Source organism: Solea senegalensis, linkage group LG7 (genome assembly GCF_019176455.1).
Source record: "Solea senegalensis isolate Sse05_10M linkage group LG7, IFAPA_SoseM_1, whole genome shotgun sequence".
Lineage (NCBI taxonomy): Eukaryota > Metazoa > Chordata > Actinopteri > Pleuronectiformes > Soleidae > Solea > Solea senegalensis.
Window position 1 is genome coordinate 7,578,063 of NC_058027.1, and position 16,785 is coordinate 7,594,847.

Consider the following 16,785-nt stretch of genomic DNA (forward strand, 5'->3'; position numbering starts at 1 on the left):
TGCTATATCTGTTTTTGCACATTGAGAGACTCAATGTTAAAAAAAAAATTGTTATTATAACTGTTCAAATTTCAAATTTAACACACAAAAGCTGTTGTTCATGTGCAACTGCAGTGTTTTTCCAGATAAAACAGTATTTTAACATGCAGTAAATTGTAAATAACTGCCAGATGGGGACATTTTTTGGTCCGTTATGGTTAAAACAAGCAAAAAAAAAATATGGACATTTTGAGGCTTAGGTGTTAACGAGTTAAGGTATTGTCAGAGGTGAGCACTGCAATATTCTACTCAAGTAAAAGTACCACTACCTTAATTAAGGCCAATGCTAAATTAATCGTCAACTATTTTGATAATCGATTAATCCGTTTGAAGCTTTTTTCGTGATTAAAACAAGGTTTCTGACTGTTTCAGCTTCCTAAATGTGAATATTTACTTCATTTCTTTGCTCCATGTAACAAAGAAATCATTAAAAGTGAATCATTTTGGTTTGTGGACAAAACAAGACATTCGAGAACATCATCATTTCAACATTTGTTTAACGTTTCCTGACATTTCTGGCATATTAAAATGCAGGACAACATGTTTTTAATCGATAACGGATGTGATTTAAAAGGTAGCGAAGTACAGTCTTTTCCAAGACAACATACTTAAGTAAAAGTAAAATGACTAGCTCAGAAAAAAACCTACTCAATTACAGCAACGTGATAGATATAATTAGGTGAGCCTTCTTAAACGCTGATTGTGTGAACTGGTTTGACAATCGAGTGTTACACACATTTGTTAAGATTTAAAATTCATGCACGACTAAGTCACGCTTTCTACATGGGTGAGAGGCACGTATACAGTAAACCCCAATGGTTTTAATGGAAGAAGAAGAAAAAAGTGTGTTGGCTTATCTATCAAAGTATCCTCTTGAGTCACAGATGTGCAGATGCGGTGGAAAGAAACCAACGCTTGCGCCGTGTAAACTCTGACAAAGTAGTGTAGCGAAGCTTGAAAATACCTCAACTGTGAAAGTCGTTTCCCTTGAAAAAAATCCCCCTCAGATTCATCTGTCACAAATTAAAGTAATGTCACTTTTTCGGTGTCACTTTCCTTTTCCTGTCAGTAGCGGCCCTACATGCGTTGGGGTAAATTTCATGCCTCTTTCGTTTTAAGTAGATTAACTGATAAAAGTGTGTTAACTGTAGTTAACTGTATTTAACAGCATGGTTCCTCCAGGGTGATATTCATGTCGGCACAGAGGAAAATACTAGGTTGATTACCTTGGCTAAACCCCCTGCACTTAGGCGCAGATTTAGCAAATGGAAAAAATCTGCTGACATTTTGTGTGCGGCGTCTCGCTCTCGCTCTGTGTGTGTGTGTGTGTGTAAAGATGCGTTTCTGTTTGATTCAAGGTCATTTAGCGTCGCTCAGGTTGGGGCGACATTAGCTTGTGATCTCATTCTTCATGGAGAGATGCATCAGCGTAGGGTTGGGACTTGTTTCTGTTCACTTTCCTGGCACAAATGACTCCTCATTCCCAGAAAAGGAACATACTAATTCTCTCTCTTTCCATCTCTCTCTCTCCATCAGTCACACACCGACAACACACACACACACACACACATACAGGCTGCATCTCCTCATTGAATGACAGTGTGAATGTACCTCATCAACCAATGACTCACTCTACTACTCTGCTATTATGATGATTTCTCCCTTCTGTGTATTACATCATGCAACAGAGGGTTCTGCTCAGCTGCATTCACCACAATAAACACTCTCCGAGTGCACTCACTTAGACTGTGCAGGGGTTTGTTACTCAGCCTTGCATGGAAGTCATTATTTAGTTGCTCTTCTAAATAACTTTTTTTTTTATCTAGTTCATTGTCTAAGACCAATTGTTATGCTTTAAAAAGGGAGCTAAGAGAATTATAAAACAACTAAAACACTCACATTTATATGGATGTATGTATGCGTGTGTAAAGCTAAGAACATACTGTTACGCGACAGCGTCCAGAGGTTGTTCCAACTGAGGGAATAATAGCACGACATGAGAGGGATAAGCGTATTTAACAAGCAATTAGTGCGAATTAACACTGAATAATCAGTGTGTTGCAAATACAATCATGAACTGAAAGCATCCATTTGAACTCGTTCTCTCGTTCAGAAACAACAAACTGGATATACGCAAACACGGCTCATGGATAACTAAATTAATTGTCAACAAAAACATTTTTATCATCAATCATCGGCTTAATGTTTTGGGGTGTTTTTTACAATTAGCACAAGTTCTGTGATTTTTAAATGTGAATTATTTTCCGCTTTCTTTGCTCGATGTAACAAAGAAATCAGTAAAACTGGATAAATATAATGGCGCTTTTCCATGATACAGTTCTAGCTCTACTTGTACACATACATATATATGTACATATTCTACTACACATGTAAAGTACTTCTCAGGTGCGATCTTTTTTTACTTCCCATACAGTATTATATATTGTTCCACTGCACTTTTTTCCTCTATATCTTATATTTTGTATCCCTCAATGTGCTACTCTTTGCCCCCTGAATTGCCCCACGGGGATAAATAAAGTTTTCTGAATCTGTACGTCCTGCATGACTCCGTCTGTCACCAGTCTCCTCCGTGAAAATATTGAGATTTTAGGAAGTTCAATGCTAAATTTTGGAGATTAATGCATATTTTCATCTGTCAACGTCACATTTTATTGGCTCGGCTCACTTGGAACCTCGTCAGAGCAGGTACTAAAACAAGCACCAGGCACCAGGTATTAAACCAAGCAGAATCGAGTTGAGCCGAGCCATGCCGAGCCGTGCTATAACTTCATGATGGAAAAGTGCCATAAAAGGCTCATTCTGGCCTAATGAAAAACAACAATTCGTATCAACAGATGGCCGTACACTTAAACTTAAGTTTCATTGTTTTTATCTTCAATTTCTGTCAAATAAACATAATGTTACGTACATTTTTACACACACACACACACACACACTGGACATAAAAGACATAATGTAAAGAAAACTAACTAAACCAGTAAATGCACATGACCTATGTATTTATTCATTCACCTTGTTTAATTTGTTAGTTTCTATTGTTGATATTCTAGTAGAATAGAATAGAAACTTAATTGTCAATGTACTAATATTGTGCAGCTCAGTAATAATCGCAACATACATATTTCAATACAAATGAAAATAAAATAAAACATAACAAGAGCGTCAATGAAGCATTAAATATAATGCTAAACATATAGCACATATGCCCCCGGGTTATTGTACAGTAGAGGTGTGAGCACAGTATTGGTCCAGTGGTTCTGTTATTTAGATTTTTTTTTTTTACAGTGTACAGTAGTTTAAGTGTTGACGAGTGAGGCCTGGAGCGCTTTTAGCTTTTAGCTGTTTTTTATCTCATGTCTTGAAAGGATGTGACTGTCTTGAAAGAGCAAAACAAATTATGGGTGCAAATAAAGTGACTTTGTGTTATTAGTCACACAAAATTTAATGTATTTACCTGAAGGTGAAAGCTGAGCACTGAGCGACGAGGCCGACACTTAAGATGGCTAAAACATTTGCGCCACACAGACAATTGTAACATCCATTAGCCCGTTTCCGGTGAATGTCTCTGGGGTTAAGGGTCAAGGATTAATGCATATCTCACTGTCACATGGATTCCCATATGCCATAGGTGTGGTTCGGCTTTCAGAATATCTATAATTGGATCCACACATGTGACGCCAAAACCCCTTCTTTCAGTAAGGGATAGTATGATAGCGATCAATATCAGTGTTCATCTGACATAATTGCTGAATTTAATGTCAGTAAGAGAATATGAATGTTCCTGGAGGCAGCCCAGTATTCTACATATAGCAGCCGCAAATTGGTCCCTTGTGCTTTAATCACACAGGCAGTTCAAATCATTGACTTTGCAAATCATTACATCTCACAAGGCATTGTGCTGAAGACTGCACTGCTGTGTCGAAGGGACGCTACAAAGGAGGAGACGCTACATGGATGGGAGTGATTGCACTTCTATTGCGGCGTGTGTGTGGTTTTTTTTTTTGGTTTTTTATTATATATTAATCCAAAACAAAAGATTAAATTAAACCCAACAGTGTAAAGACGTCGCAGGCGGAGAATGAACAATAGCGCTCGACTCAGTCTATACAGAAATAACATTGTCTTAATTTCATTTATCAGATGTTTATTTAATACTTATTATGTAGGTCACAACAATAAGTGAGGCCTAATTCAATTGCGCAAAAAGACTTCCTTAGGCCACTTTTTCCTTGTGTGTGCGTGTGTGTGTGAAAGACTATTTTAAGCTCCATTATGGTGTTGGAATTAAACATCTCAGGGTTGCTGGAAGCTTCTCGTGTTAATGGAATCCCACATATAGTGGCTTGGTGTTGGGGAGGAGAGCAGATGAATCTGTATTCCCTGAATGTGTCTGGGCAAAAATCAATAAATGCAAGCGCAGCTCCTCGCCTCTGATGGCTGTCCCTGTCTCTGCATGGTGAACTAATAGAAAAATAATAATTAAATCCAAATCAGCAGATTAATTTGTTTTCCATCAGTCTCAGGAGAGATCCTTTTTTTTCCTTCCTGTTTCTTTAGTGGCTCATTATACTTTCTAATCAAGACAGAAAAAAAAAAAAGTCCCTCTTTTAGAAAGACATGCTGTCTCCCTTCCCCCTACTCTTCCCTGTGGTGTGCTTTCTCGCATTGCAGTCATTGTGCTGGCACTTATTATGTTACAAATGACCGAGGTACGGCAGGCATTCTCAGTGTGCATGCAAAGAGGGCCCACCCTTCCACGCCGCCTATGCCTGCTCCTAATGACGATGCTCAGAGTGCCCCCACGTCGCCACCCCATGCAGCCCCTCGCCCCTGTATTCCCGCCCCCATGTGCTCTCTTTAATGAAGATTCTCCAATGCAATTAAAAATCCTGGCTTCTCGCTGCTACTGTATGACAAACAGAGCCACTGTCATTCCTCATGGCCTGTCATCCTCAGCTACGAGAGGCGGAGGAGGAGATGGAGAAATACACCGGGGGGCCAGTGGCTAGAGAGATAGATAGTGAGGATTGCGTGTGTTTGAAGAAGAGCCCCCCCCCCCTTCTCAACAGGTAATGGAAAGGGGGCAGAGAGAGAGAGAAAAATCAATGGTCAAAGAACATGGAGAGCAAGCGTATAAAATGGCTTTAACTGCACACCACAAAGCTGAATAAGGGCTTCTGTGTCCAGTCCTCCCACCCCCAACAAAAGCTTTTTTTATATACATACATGAACGAACACACATAGACCTCCAGCTGCCCTTTTGCCCTCTGTCATTTTCATTTCATTAGTCTTGTGTGGCATCAATTCTCAATGAAGCGTGTGTTATAATGTCCGAAATTTGCAATACAATTCCAATTTTTCATACCGTACTTGCTGAGAAGGCCTATTAAACATCTGCACAAGTGTAAATATGTATGTGAGGAGTGATTTTGTTATGTTTGTGTGGCCCATGGCATCAATTCTCAACATAAAAGTGTGTAATAATGTCCAAGATATGCATTAGACTTGTCATCAGTTTACTAGAAACCCGTATATGCATATGTTAGTAAGTACACAACTTATGTGTGTGTTCGTGTGTAATAACAGTTTGAGTTGTCATTTTTCATACAGTCATTTAGTAGAAAGTTGTCGAGAAGGCCCATACGACACATCACATCTGCACGAGTGTATGGTTATTGAGAAAGAAAAGGGGTTAAGGGATATAGAAAAATCATGACATTTTCATTTATTGTTGTGGCCCATGCCTTTAATTCTCAATTAAAAGTGTGTATCTAAAATCTGCATCTGAGTTGTATGGGTGAAAAATGATGACATCTTCATTTATATGTCTAATTTTATTAAAAGTTTGTGATAATGTCCAAAATAATGACTATAATCTATCTATCTATCTATCTATCCATCTATCCATCTATCCATCTATCTATCTATGGAAACAACATCAGAAAAAGTTCTTCTTGGCAACAGTGGAAAAGGGGGGAGAGAGAGAAATCAAATACATTTATGGTCATTCATAGATTTTATGAGGCATTAATAGGAATATGGCTGTAGCAACACTCCATCATGCTGCATGCATTGTTTGTGTGTGATTTATGGGGTATCCAGTAACTCACAGTGCACAGGGTTTGTTAATCCTGTGTAACAACTGTTAAAATACAGACAGCCAGCGCTGGTGTGGTGTGACGTGCAGGGACACACACACACACACACATCATCCTCATCCCTGTCCTCATCGGGGTGGGGCCTATAAGAACAGTTGCCCACTCCATCTGCAAGAACTCCCCACCACTGCCCAGCCCCCTTGTTGTTTTCCAGTTGAATGAAATAATCTCCCCCCGTCTGGAAAGCCAGTCTGGGTCAGAGGGCCCTGCGCTCAGCCTGTTGCTTATTGTGCGTTCAGAAGAGGAGGTAAAGCATACAATTAGGCACAGATGGCTGTCTTTGCCAGGCAATGTATTGATCCTATCCAGAGGAGGATCTGTCCCATTTCTGTTTCTGTTTGGCAAAGTGCCTTCCTTCAACACACACACAGAGCCAGAGTAATCTGTCTGATTTGTATTTGTTTGATCACGTATTTCTGAGAGATCATCATCATTCGGTCAGTTAACAGTGATACACATGGGGGGGTTTTACTGGCTCGCTGTCGAGAAACCACTGTAAGTGCCTTCACCAAACAACAGCACGAGATCCCGGAGGGAAATAAATAAATGATTACATACGCTGATCAAATGCAACAATAAAACTAGTTATCTGTTTTATTGTTGTGGTTAATAGTATAGTACCTAATGTATGAATGATAATAATTATAGTACACTACATTCAGAGCTCTGACAGTGCTAATCCCTCATTATTCTTCTACACTTCAGTCCAACATCAGCTGAGCGTGCAGTTCCTCTAAAAAGAACAAACAGTTAGTCAAGTAATCAATCAGTGATTATCTTTGACGATTGTTTATTCAGATACTATCTGTGGATTGTACTATGAACGAAACTTCCTATACACGACACGTGACAAAATAAACCCATAAAACAACAAATTAATTCATCTTTTTTCAGTTTGACTCTCTCTCTCTCTATATATATATGTAAATGTTTATATAAATCCTCACAAGTATACATTCATCATCACAATTATGGCAGAGGATAGTTGCAAATCGTCACTTCGAGAGATGCCAATCGATTTTTCTTGAAATGAAATTAACCAATCATTGCAGTTCCTGTTTAAAAAAACAACAAAAAACAACAAGCTTATAAATCCACCATGTGGAGCACATTTAAACCATTATCTAGACCATAATAACAATCGGTTATCAAAAACATATGGACTTTTTTTTCAAGACGAATGACCATAATTCAATATTTTCAAATGCAGAATCCATACTTTTTATTTTTGTCGTTTACACTAGTACACATATCGCTGCGACTAACAATGCGATAAGGCAAATATCTATAATTCTCTTAAATGTATCCAATGAACAGTGACAGAACAATGGCATAAAAAACACTTCTATTGTTAGGAGTTAAACTATGGAATTTTTAAAACTTTTGATGATCAAAGAAAATTATGACGAGAAATAAAAGATATACATGTATTAGATTGGATTATTGGCATTTTGAATCATCACTATCAGCCGATTAGTTTCTCACAAATATTGGCCGATTATTACTTATTTATGAAAGTTCACACGTTTGTTCAAAGAAACCCCAACAAATGCTGCTGAGTCGCTGAAACTTTACTTTTCTATCCAAAAACATTTCATTTTTGATCAGCCGTTTCTTGTACTTAATACTTAATTAAGACCTTTTCCCCTCTTTTAAATTATATATAAGTGCAGAGTTGTTCAAAAGATGTTTCTATAAGCTTAGCGTTTCCGTGCATCGTTCCTTATCCTGACACAGGACATTGACAGTTATTATCATTACTATTATCTTCCCCCCTTTAAACCTTTGTTCTCATTTTTTTCTTTTGTAATCTTTAATCATCATTATTATTATTATTGCACTTTTTATTCCTTGTTGTTGTTTCTCTTGTTTGGCTTTCATTCACATGAAAGCACTGCATAAACTCTGCCTTTTAAAAGGTGCTTTATAAATAAATATTATTATAATTTATTATTATTTGATCAGGTGTAGTGTATCAAGTGTATATTATGAGTGAGTAAAAACATAGAATATAAGCATTAACCTTATGTCTTGTTGTCACTGTTGTGAGTCATTGTTTTGTTTATGTTGTCTGAATAAATAAAAAGACACAACTAGACCTACTATTAGTCGCTGAACAAAGTGACAGGTTTACATGTCTGCTAGTGTTACAGAGTGATAACGGTCAGTAAACGTGTGCTGCCTCATTGCAGCGGCCGCTGCACAAATAATAAGTTTTCTTTGTGTGGCAGTAGTGAGCTGACGTCAGGTCGGTTCCTTGAAGTGGAGCTGAATAAACCTTGAGAAGAGTCTCCTTCAATCTGCTGTTAGTAACTAACACACACACACACACACACACTCACTCAGTCACTCACTCACACACCGAGACTCAATTACTGCCCAATTCCCTTCTTTATCACTCGTCCTCGACCTCTTTCATAACCAAAAGCGACTATAGAGGGGGGAAAAGAAGAAGACCGAGTCGAAGTGTTAGCAGAACTAAAAAAAAACCACGTTGGAAATAAGTAAGAGTCGAAACTAAACAAAATAAGGTAAGTGTTTTATTTCCCTTCATCACAGAAGAAGCTGCGTAGACGCTGTGGCTTCGTCTCTTTAGTTTCTCCGCTGTTTTCTGTCTCTTTGGCTCGCGTAAACTGCTTTATAGATAGTTGCTTGTTTTCGTGTTACATCGTAATTCATCCATGTCCCGCATTTGAGTCCAAACCGCTGACTTTTTTCTCCTGTTCAACGTTAAAACGAAGTGTTGTTTTTTCTTCCTCTCCTCTCCTGAGTGCTGACCTGATAGTGGGAATCGTCTTTGTGTGTGTCCCTCTCTCTCTCTCTCTTCCTTGCCGTTCACTCAACGACGTGTCGTGGCTGATAACTTGTTTAATTCGAGGAATTAAAACTTTTTTTCGCCGTATTCGCCGTATGGTTTGTGTTTGCTCGTAATAACCGTGTAAATGTGCCGCTTTGGTGCGTATTTCGTTTAAGTGTCTGTAATTTTTAGAATATTTTTGGCATTTTATTTTGCCTTTAGACGGCCTGTTATTACAAAAAAACTCTGCCGCTTATGTCGCTTTGTAAGCAGCTCACTCCCTTACACTAAAGACCATCGAGAACACGAGTGATTTTAGATCACAGAACGACAGCAGCCGTGAGTTCACTGTGAAAATGTAAATAAAGTATTTCATACACCAAAGATGCAAAATAACACATTTTAAGTGACTGACGGAGGCAGCAGTGGATCAACTACCTCTGCCTGGTGTGATGTAAAATCGCTGATTTTCTCTATGGGCTTTGGTGTGGGACAGTGAGCCGTTTACAAAGTTACACAAGCGCCAGTTTCCAGTCAAAAAAGTCGTCCGAGGGTGAGATTAAGTGGCAAACGGATTAAGATGCTTATATTGGAGCTGACGATGATTTTATTATGTGAGCATTTTGTTAAGTGGCTTAAATCTGTTTTTTTTGTCTGCTGACTGCTTCCTCGTCCCCTGCTGCGTCTCAGCACAGAGTGCAGTGACTTTGTGCAAACTGAACTACATCACTTTAACAAGAAGAGAGGAGGAGCACCAGTGTGTGTGTGTGTGTGTGTGTGTGTGTCCACGCACACACACACACACACACACACGTATAGGAAACAGTTAGCGACGTCCGCTGAAAGCTGTGACAGCCAGAGCGGCTGCATGAAGCAGAAGATTCCCGCATGTCTCCTTCATGTGAGAGGACGAAAGACAACACCACACCCCCATTCGTGATGTTTCTGTTGGAGACAGGTGGCTGAGAAATGACTCTCTCTCCCCCTCCCTCCCCCTCCCTCCCTCTGCTCGTCTGACAAGTTTTCTTTTCCTTTACCGCTGTGGAATGGTGGAAGGAAGGAATGGAGGGACAGCGTGTCCAAAACACACACACACACGGACACACACACAGTCCCTGTGTAACTTCTGCTGACATAGAAAAATATATTCATATTTCACTGGCCTGTGTTGCCTGCGCCGTTATCTGAACGTCATACAATCAAGATGAGAGATTTGTGCGTCACACTGAATGTTTTCATCAAAATCATCTGCACTGTTTCATACGATGGCATGAGACACAGAGCCAATAACATTTATGTTTACCCTCACGTTCATAAACACATCTACTCTCTCTAGGCTAAAGCTAAGCTAACTACGTCCACAGTACAAGTGACATCAATACCTGAATCAAATGACATGTCAACCAACTTGCTCTGTCACTTTTAGCTCCGCCCTCTTCCTCAAATCAGTGCCTTGACCTTGACATGAATGAAGTCTGATTTTAGTCGGTCTAAGACAATAATTCGGTTTTCTTAATGTCATGTAAACAAGTTAGACTGATTAAAATCGAGCTAGTCTTAGTCGGACTAACATACCTGGATAATGCGATTCATAGTCCGATTACTCCTGCATGTATACGCTTAGTCGGACTGGAGTCAGGACTTGGCGTTCTGCATGCACCAAAATGTCCTCCTCAGTCTTTGACCTGGAAGTAGAAGGAGACGACGTATAAACTGCAGTACTGTTGTTTTTCTGTGACGTAAAATTCAACAGGAAACACGCTAGATTATAGAGAGATACAGCGCCACCTATGGAGGCGGAGTCAGACGTACACGGCCCAGAAACCAAATTTCTCCTCCGCAAGTACATTCGGACTCTGCAAGTTGTCAGATTTCCTGTCTTAGTCAAACTACGGCCTTAGTTTGATTACACTGTGGACACATACAGCTACTGTCCTCCAGTTAAATATTTTAAAACTAGTAATTTTGTCACAGGATTCACTTTGCGGCATTTGGACCAACAAACACAAAATTGTAGTGATGTCTAGTAAAATCACTGCATTATGTAAAAAAAAAAAAAAAGATTCACTCACAGCAAATGTGACGCTAACCGAAACATCTTTCTGTCGTCTTGTCTTCACTTGACTTGAAGTATTTCAACAAAACCATGTATTGTTTGCAGCTTTAGTGAGTGGTATTTATGTTGTGGCGTTTAGCTTCTAATCATTGTCACTGCGTCGTGTCTTTGCCTTAACTTGAGTTCAAATATTTCAACCTTGTAATCATGACTTTCTCAAAGGTCTAATCCAACTAAATTATTCAGTTTTATTAATGTCTTTGTTATATGGAGCAAAGAAACTGTAAAATATTCATGTGAAAAATCTGAAAAAAACCTGACTAAAGCAAAATCTGCACTTACGTGTGTCTACAGTGACTTTAACTATCATTTTTTGGTGCGTTCAGTTTGATCAGACAGTATTGCAGTGGTAAACCTGACAGTGATGGCAGTGTGAATCCTGCCAGTCTGAAGGTAAAGAGCAGGGTTGTACAGTAGCAGTGTGGGAGGCGTTCAGTGGCGCTGTGGTGTTCCAGGCTTGTTGCCACCACTGCAGTCAGGGCGGTGAGGCCGGTACTCCTGCCACGGGGGGGCTTTACACGTCCAGCTGTGTCCTGGACGCTCGCCCCGGTGTGTGCCTCGTCTGTGCCGCCTGCACAACACTGCTCTTTCATTCTGGCCACGGCAGCAAAGAAAGAACCTTCTCCTCTGCTGCTTTGGGAAGGAAACTAATGTGACAAGCTCCAACACCCACAATTCCTCCCCTCCGTCCAACACAAACCGTCCAAACCCATCAACGCCAGCACTGCTCTCGCTCCTGCCTGGACTTGTCATACTTTGCTGCCGTGGGACCAAACTTTAGGAACTTGACACAAGTTAAAGCTGAAATTGACAGGTTTAGCTGTGATAAAACGGTGGAATGTTGAGTGAGTGGTGTACACACAAACTACTGAGTTTATGTCAACAAATGACCTGAGGTCACCTCTCCATGTCTGAAACTCTTTACTGACATTGACACGTCTCCTCATCTTCTTTTGGCTTCTCCCTTAAGGGGTTTCCACAGCGGATCATCTTCCTCCATCTTTCCCAATCCCTTGTCTGTTTTGCATTCATTTTTCCTTTTTTTTAAGGGTGCGTTCACACCAGCCTCGTTTAGCCCGGTTGTACCAAACGCCGGAACATTTAAACCTCTGATGCTGTTCGTTTGGGGTCAGTGTGGATGTAAATGAAAACCTATGGTGAAAAGCCAGGAACCAAACTGTCCGTTTGAAAAAAGGTGGTCTTGGACACCGCGTAAGGGACGGTTTATCCCTGGTGTGAACTCCAACGTGCCTATCACTGGAAGTGTAGTATTCTTCGGCTGTTCTCACCAACATCCACAAGTGAGGAGAAGGGAGAACATCCAATAGGTGGAGCCGAGAACAACAAATCCATCCTCGCTGTTTGGCAGGTCCAAACTCTTCGTCCACTGCCAATGAAATAGCACATTTAACTGAGCATCATTATCCCAGAGTGCTAAGTGGTGGCCGCCTCGCTGCAGTCTCGCCATCAGGTAGGCAGGATGAGGGCTCAAGATGTTCCTGCCTAAAGCCAAGAAACGCTGGCAGGTCGGCAGTTTTGCGGCGCTTCCAGAATGACAAATCTAGCTGGGCTAAATTTGTGACCTTACAAGTGGAGGAGGAAGGGTTGGGGCCTCCGAGGACGCCGTTTGACGGCATACGTCCTCTGATTCTGTTGCGACTAGCAGTGGTTCTCCTCTTGGTTCTCACAGTTCTTCGCTGTGGAAAATCAAGTGAGAAGTAGAAGCTCTTTTGCCTACGTCTGTGTTTCAAACACGAAGACGGATGAGACTGAGACTGAGGTTAACATACGAGCTGTGAAAGAGTAGCAGTCAGGTGATGAGGTCAGTAGGTAGCTTTTCTCCTCCAGAACACGTATATAAGCTGATGCAGACACGGTGTCAGATGTTTGTTTTCATTGGTAACCAGCAAGAATGCATGATTGGTAACTGATATTACCGGTCACCATCACTTTATCTTTGCGATTTTACGAGCAGGGGAGGAAGAGTTGGGTCCTCCCAGACCCGACACAAGGATGTAGTTTACCGGTATAAGTCCACTGATTCTGTTCCGGCTATCAGTGATTCACATTTTGGTTCTCACAGGTCTTTGCTGTGAGAAGTAGAAGCTCATTTGCTTTTTGCAATCAGGGGAGTCGTCTTCTTGTGGCTATTCAACATATTGTTTTTTTTCTGGTGGGTTTTCAGAGGAAGCCAACGTCTGTGCTTCAAACAAGAAGACTGAGGTTAACGTACGAGCCGTGAAAGAGTTCCAAAATAACTTGGAGGTAGCTTTTCTCCTCCGGAACACTTAAGTAACTCGATGCAGACATGATGTCAGAAGTCTGTTTTCATTGGTCACCAGCTACAATATGCGGTGGACAAACATTAGGCACCTCCTCAAGAAGAAGAAGATTGATTTTAACTGAATGAAATGGAGCTGGGTTTTTTTTCCCCATTGCTAACCTGTGTTGCCCTGAGTGATTCAAAGAAAAAAACGAAAGAAAGAAAGAAAGAAAATTGGCCTTATAAAGTTATAACTGAACCGCACTGAGGCAGCTGCTGGCCAAGTCCTTTGCTGGTGGTAAATTACAGCTGCTGCGTTTCAGAACATGTTTACAGGAAGCTTTTGTAACGAGTGCTTCCACCTACAGCCAGCGGCTTCTTGCAAGGAGATCAAGCCAGAACCACGGACGCGTTAATTCCAGTATCTCATTAGTTAGGATGGAGGAGGAGAAGGAACACTGTGTCTTCTCCAAGGACAGTCTCTCCGTGTGTGTCTGTGTGTGTTGGTGGGGAGGCTGACTGGGGTAACTCTGAACTCACTACCCTTTCACACACACACACACAAACACACATATTCTTGTGCAGCATTCTTAACGAGAACACATCATAAACATAATGCTTTCCCTCGTCCCTTATCCTAACCTTAACCATCACAACTAAATGCCTAACCCTGACCTTTAACCTTTAACTAACCCAAAACCAAGTCTAACTCTGACCCTAGAACCGAGCCTTTAAAGGGGACATATTATACCCTAGTTCCCCATTTAAATAGTTCCCTGGTGTCCTAATGAACATGTTAGTGAAATGCTTTGGTCAAAATACCATAAGGATGAAGCATCATAGCAGTTCAATAACCCTGCTAAACCCGCCCCTTTCAGAACACTTGGTTTTCGTGCATGGTCCCTTTATATGCAAATGAGACACAGGCAAACACACACCCACTTCTTCCAGGGGGTTTCTGATTTGTCCTCTTTACAGCGCTTTACAGCTCTATTCGTCTCCCCCTCCCTCCACTAGTTCTCTGACAATATCAACATGGCAGCGTGCGCAGAAAACAGCGAGAGTGCCGTCACAGGAAGAGACGTCCTACATAAGGATCGAGCCGAACACTGTCCAACTGTAAATCAGTTAAAAACACTTAGCAGCACCGATCTGATCGCCAGCGGCGCGCGGCGAGCTGAATAAACTGCGTGTTGCTGTATCAGACCGGAGACTGGCTGATCGCCAGCGGTGACACAGAGAGTGCAGCACCGCTTCACAGAGAGTGCAGCACCGCTGATCGCCACCGCTGATTGTCAGCGGCGAGCTGCATAAACAGCTGCTGTATGTGATTGTATCAGACTGAGTCTGTGCTCCGGTCATGGAGGACGTACTGAACAAATATGTTTAATTAGGACGTGTCAGAATGGTCAGTTATGAGCTCTGTGTGACCTTTTCTTAACAATGTGTGTGTTTGTACGTCGCTGACTAAATACGGCGACCGCTGGCCACAGTCTGATGTGAAGTGGTGCGAACACACGAACACACGTTTGCTGACTTTATCCGGCACATTAGCTTCATATATAAAATCCTCTGTAAAACACTGTGCTCCACTGTGCAGCCACCAACAGCACACTTGTCCCTCCGCGTTGACATAATACCGCTCTTCCTCCCTCGCCTGCACTCTCGCAGGGACAAGGTGGAGCTAAGGTGGAGCTCTCCAAGTAAACTTACTGGTGGGGCGGTAACATTCGTGGTGAAATGCGCATGCTGCCGTCATAAGTGCAGGGAATTCAACATGGAGTGTTTTATCGCCTATACTTACACTAAGGGGGACCACGAAAACATGACTGAGTATTCTTTTTCCACACTTTGGCGACTGGTAGGGCCCCCAGAGTCCCAAATATAAGTATTGAAATGGTTAAAAAGTTGATTTTGCATAATATGTCCCCTTTAACCTAAAAAGTTGTAAAGACAAGTCGAAAGATAGAGTTGAATCATGAATTTGTCCTCGCAGTCTACTCGAGACAGGTACACACACACACACACACACAAACACACAGAGTGAGGGAAGCCAGACTTACAGTGAGAGTGGGCCAGAAGTGAAAGAGGAGGTGGAGAGAGTGAGGAAGAGGAGGGACAACATGACACACAGTACACAGAGGGTGAATGGGAGTGATTGGTGGATGGAGGTGTTTTCATGGAATAGAGGTTGATTCCATATGAAGACATTGAGAGTTTGAAAAAGCTCTGAAGGTTAAATTATAGATATGACCTGACAGTTCACGTAAACTGTGTGTGTGTGTGTGTGTGTGTGTAAACAGGAAGCTGATTCTTTCCTCTACAGTTGTTTGTTTTTTTTTCAAAAAAAGAAACTAACAATTTCTGTTATGAGACCAACAAACAGTTGACAATGAAATGAAGTGTTTACGGAGCCTTTTCCACTCACAGCTGATCATCGAGATGTGTCTGAAAATAATCAATCAGGGCGCATCGTTTCCAAAAAAAAACACTCTAAATATACAACAACAATTATTTGGTAGATTAAATAATAAATAACCATGTTCTGAAATGTCTTGTTTTTGTACTTATTATTAGTTATATGGAGCAAAGAAACCAGAAAATATTCACATTTAAGTAGCTGAATAATTTGAGAATCTTTTAATTATATAAAAAAAAAAAACTATCAAAATAGTTGACAATTCATTTATTATTCACTCAAATAATAAATGAATTATTGCATGAAACATTGCAGCCCTGTAGTGTGTTGAAGATTGATCAGATTTGATGTTGTCTATGTACAGTGCCTTGAGATAATGTATGTTATGATTTGGCGCTATACAAATTGAATACTAATGCAAAACAGTGTAAACAGGCAAGAATATAGCATATATATGTAGAATGTGAAAATAAACATACTGTATCTAAAAAATACTGAGATCGAAATAAGTAAATAAAACACACAAGGCTTTTATCATATTTTCTGTAAAGAACTGTGAATCGTTTGGTAGTTAAAAAGGTTAAATTAGATAAAGATACACACACACACGCGTTCAGAGGAGATGAGTGAACAGCAGAGTCATCGACGCTCTGCTTCACTTCTCTGTGACAAGTTTCCTCCAGATGGAAATTCCTCTGGAGGCAGCAACAACCGCTCACTCTCGCACTAAACCATGAGCACAAACACGTCGTACCGACACTGTCCATGGTCCACAGCTGATGATAAACGTGCATGTGTGTGTGTGTGTGTGTGTGTGTCTGTGTGCTTGTATTTGTTACCTCTTTAGGACCTTTTCTCTCATAAACACTGACCTTGTCAGGACCAGAAGTTGTTTTTGGAGACTTAAAATCTGGTCTTTATGAGGCAGAAATTATTTTCTGAGGAGCTACGAGCTTACGTTTAGGACTAAGA

The 16,785-nt window shown here is 40.8% G+C and overlaps 1 protein-coding gene across 1 annotated transcript in view; it reads right to left on the reverse strand.

The window, feature by feature from the left end:
• Positions 1 to 10,668: 10,668 nt before the first annotated feature.
• LOC122772126 (S-adenosylmethionine mitochondrial carrier protein-like) overlaps positions 10,669 to 16,785 on the reverse strand; it is a 66,769-nt gene continuing 60,652 nt past the window's right edge. The window contains exon 10 of the mRNA XM_044029829.1: positions 10,669 to 10,700. Coding sequence (XP_043885764.1) covers positions 10,689 to 10,700 — 12 coding nt within the window. The 3' untranslated portion in view covers positions 10,669 to 10,688. The remainder of the gene's footprint in view (positions 10,701 to 16,785) is intronic.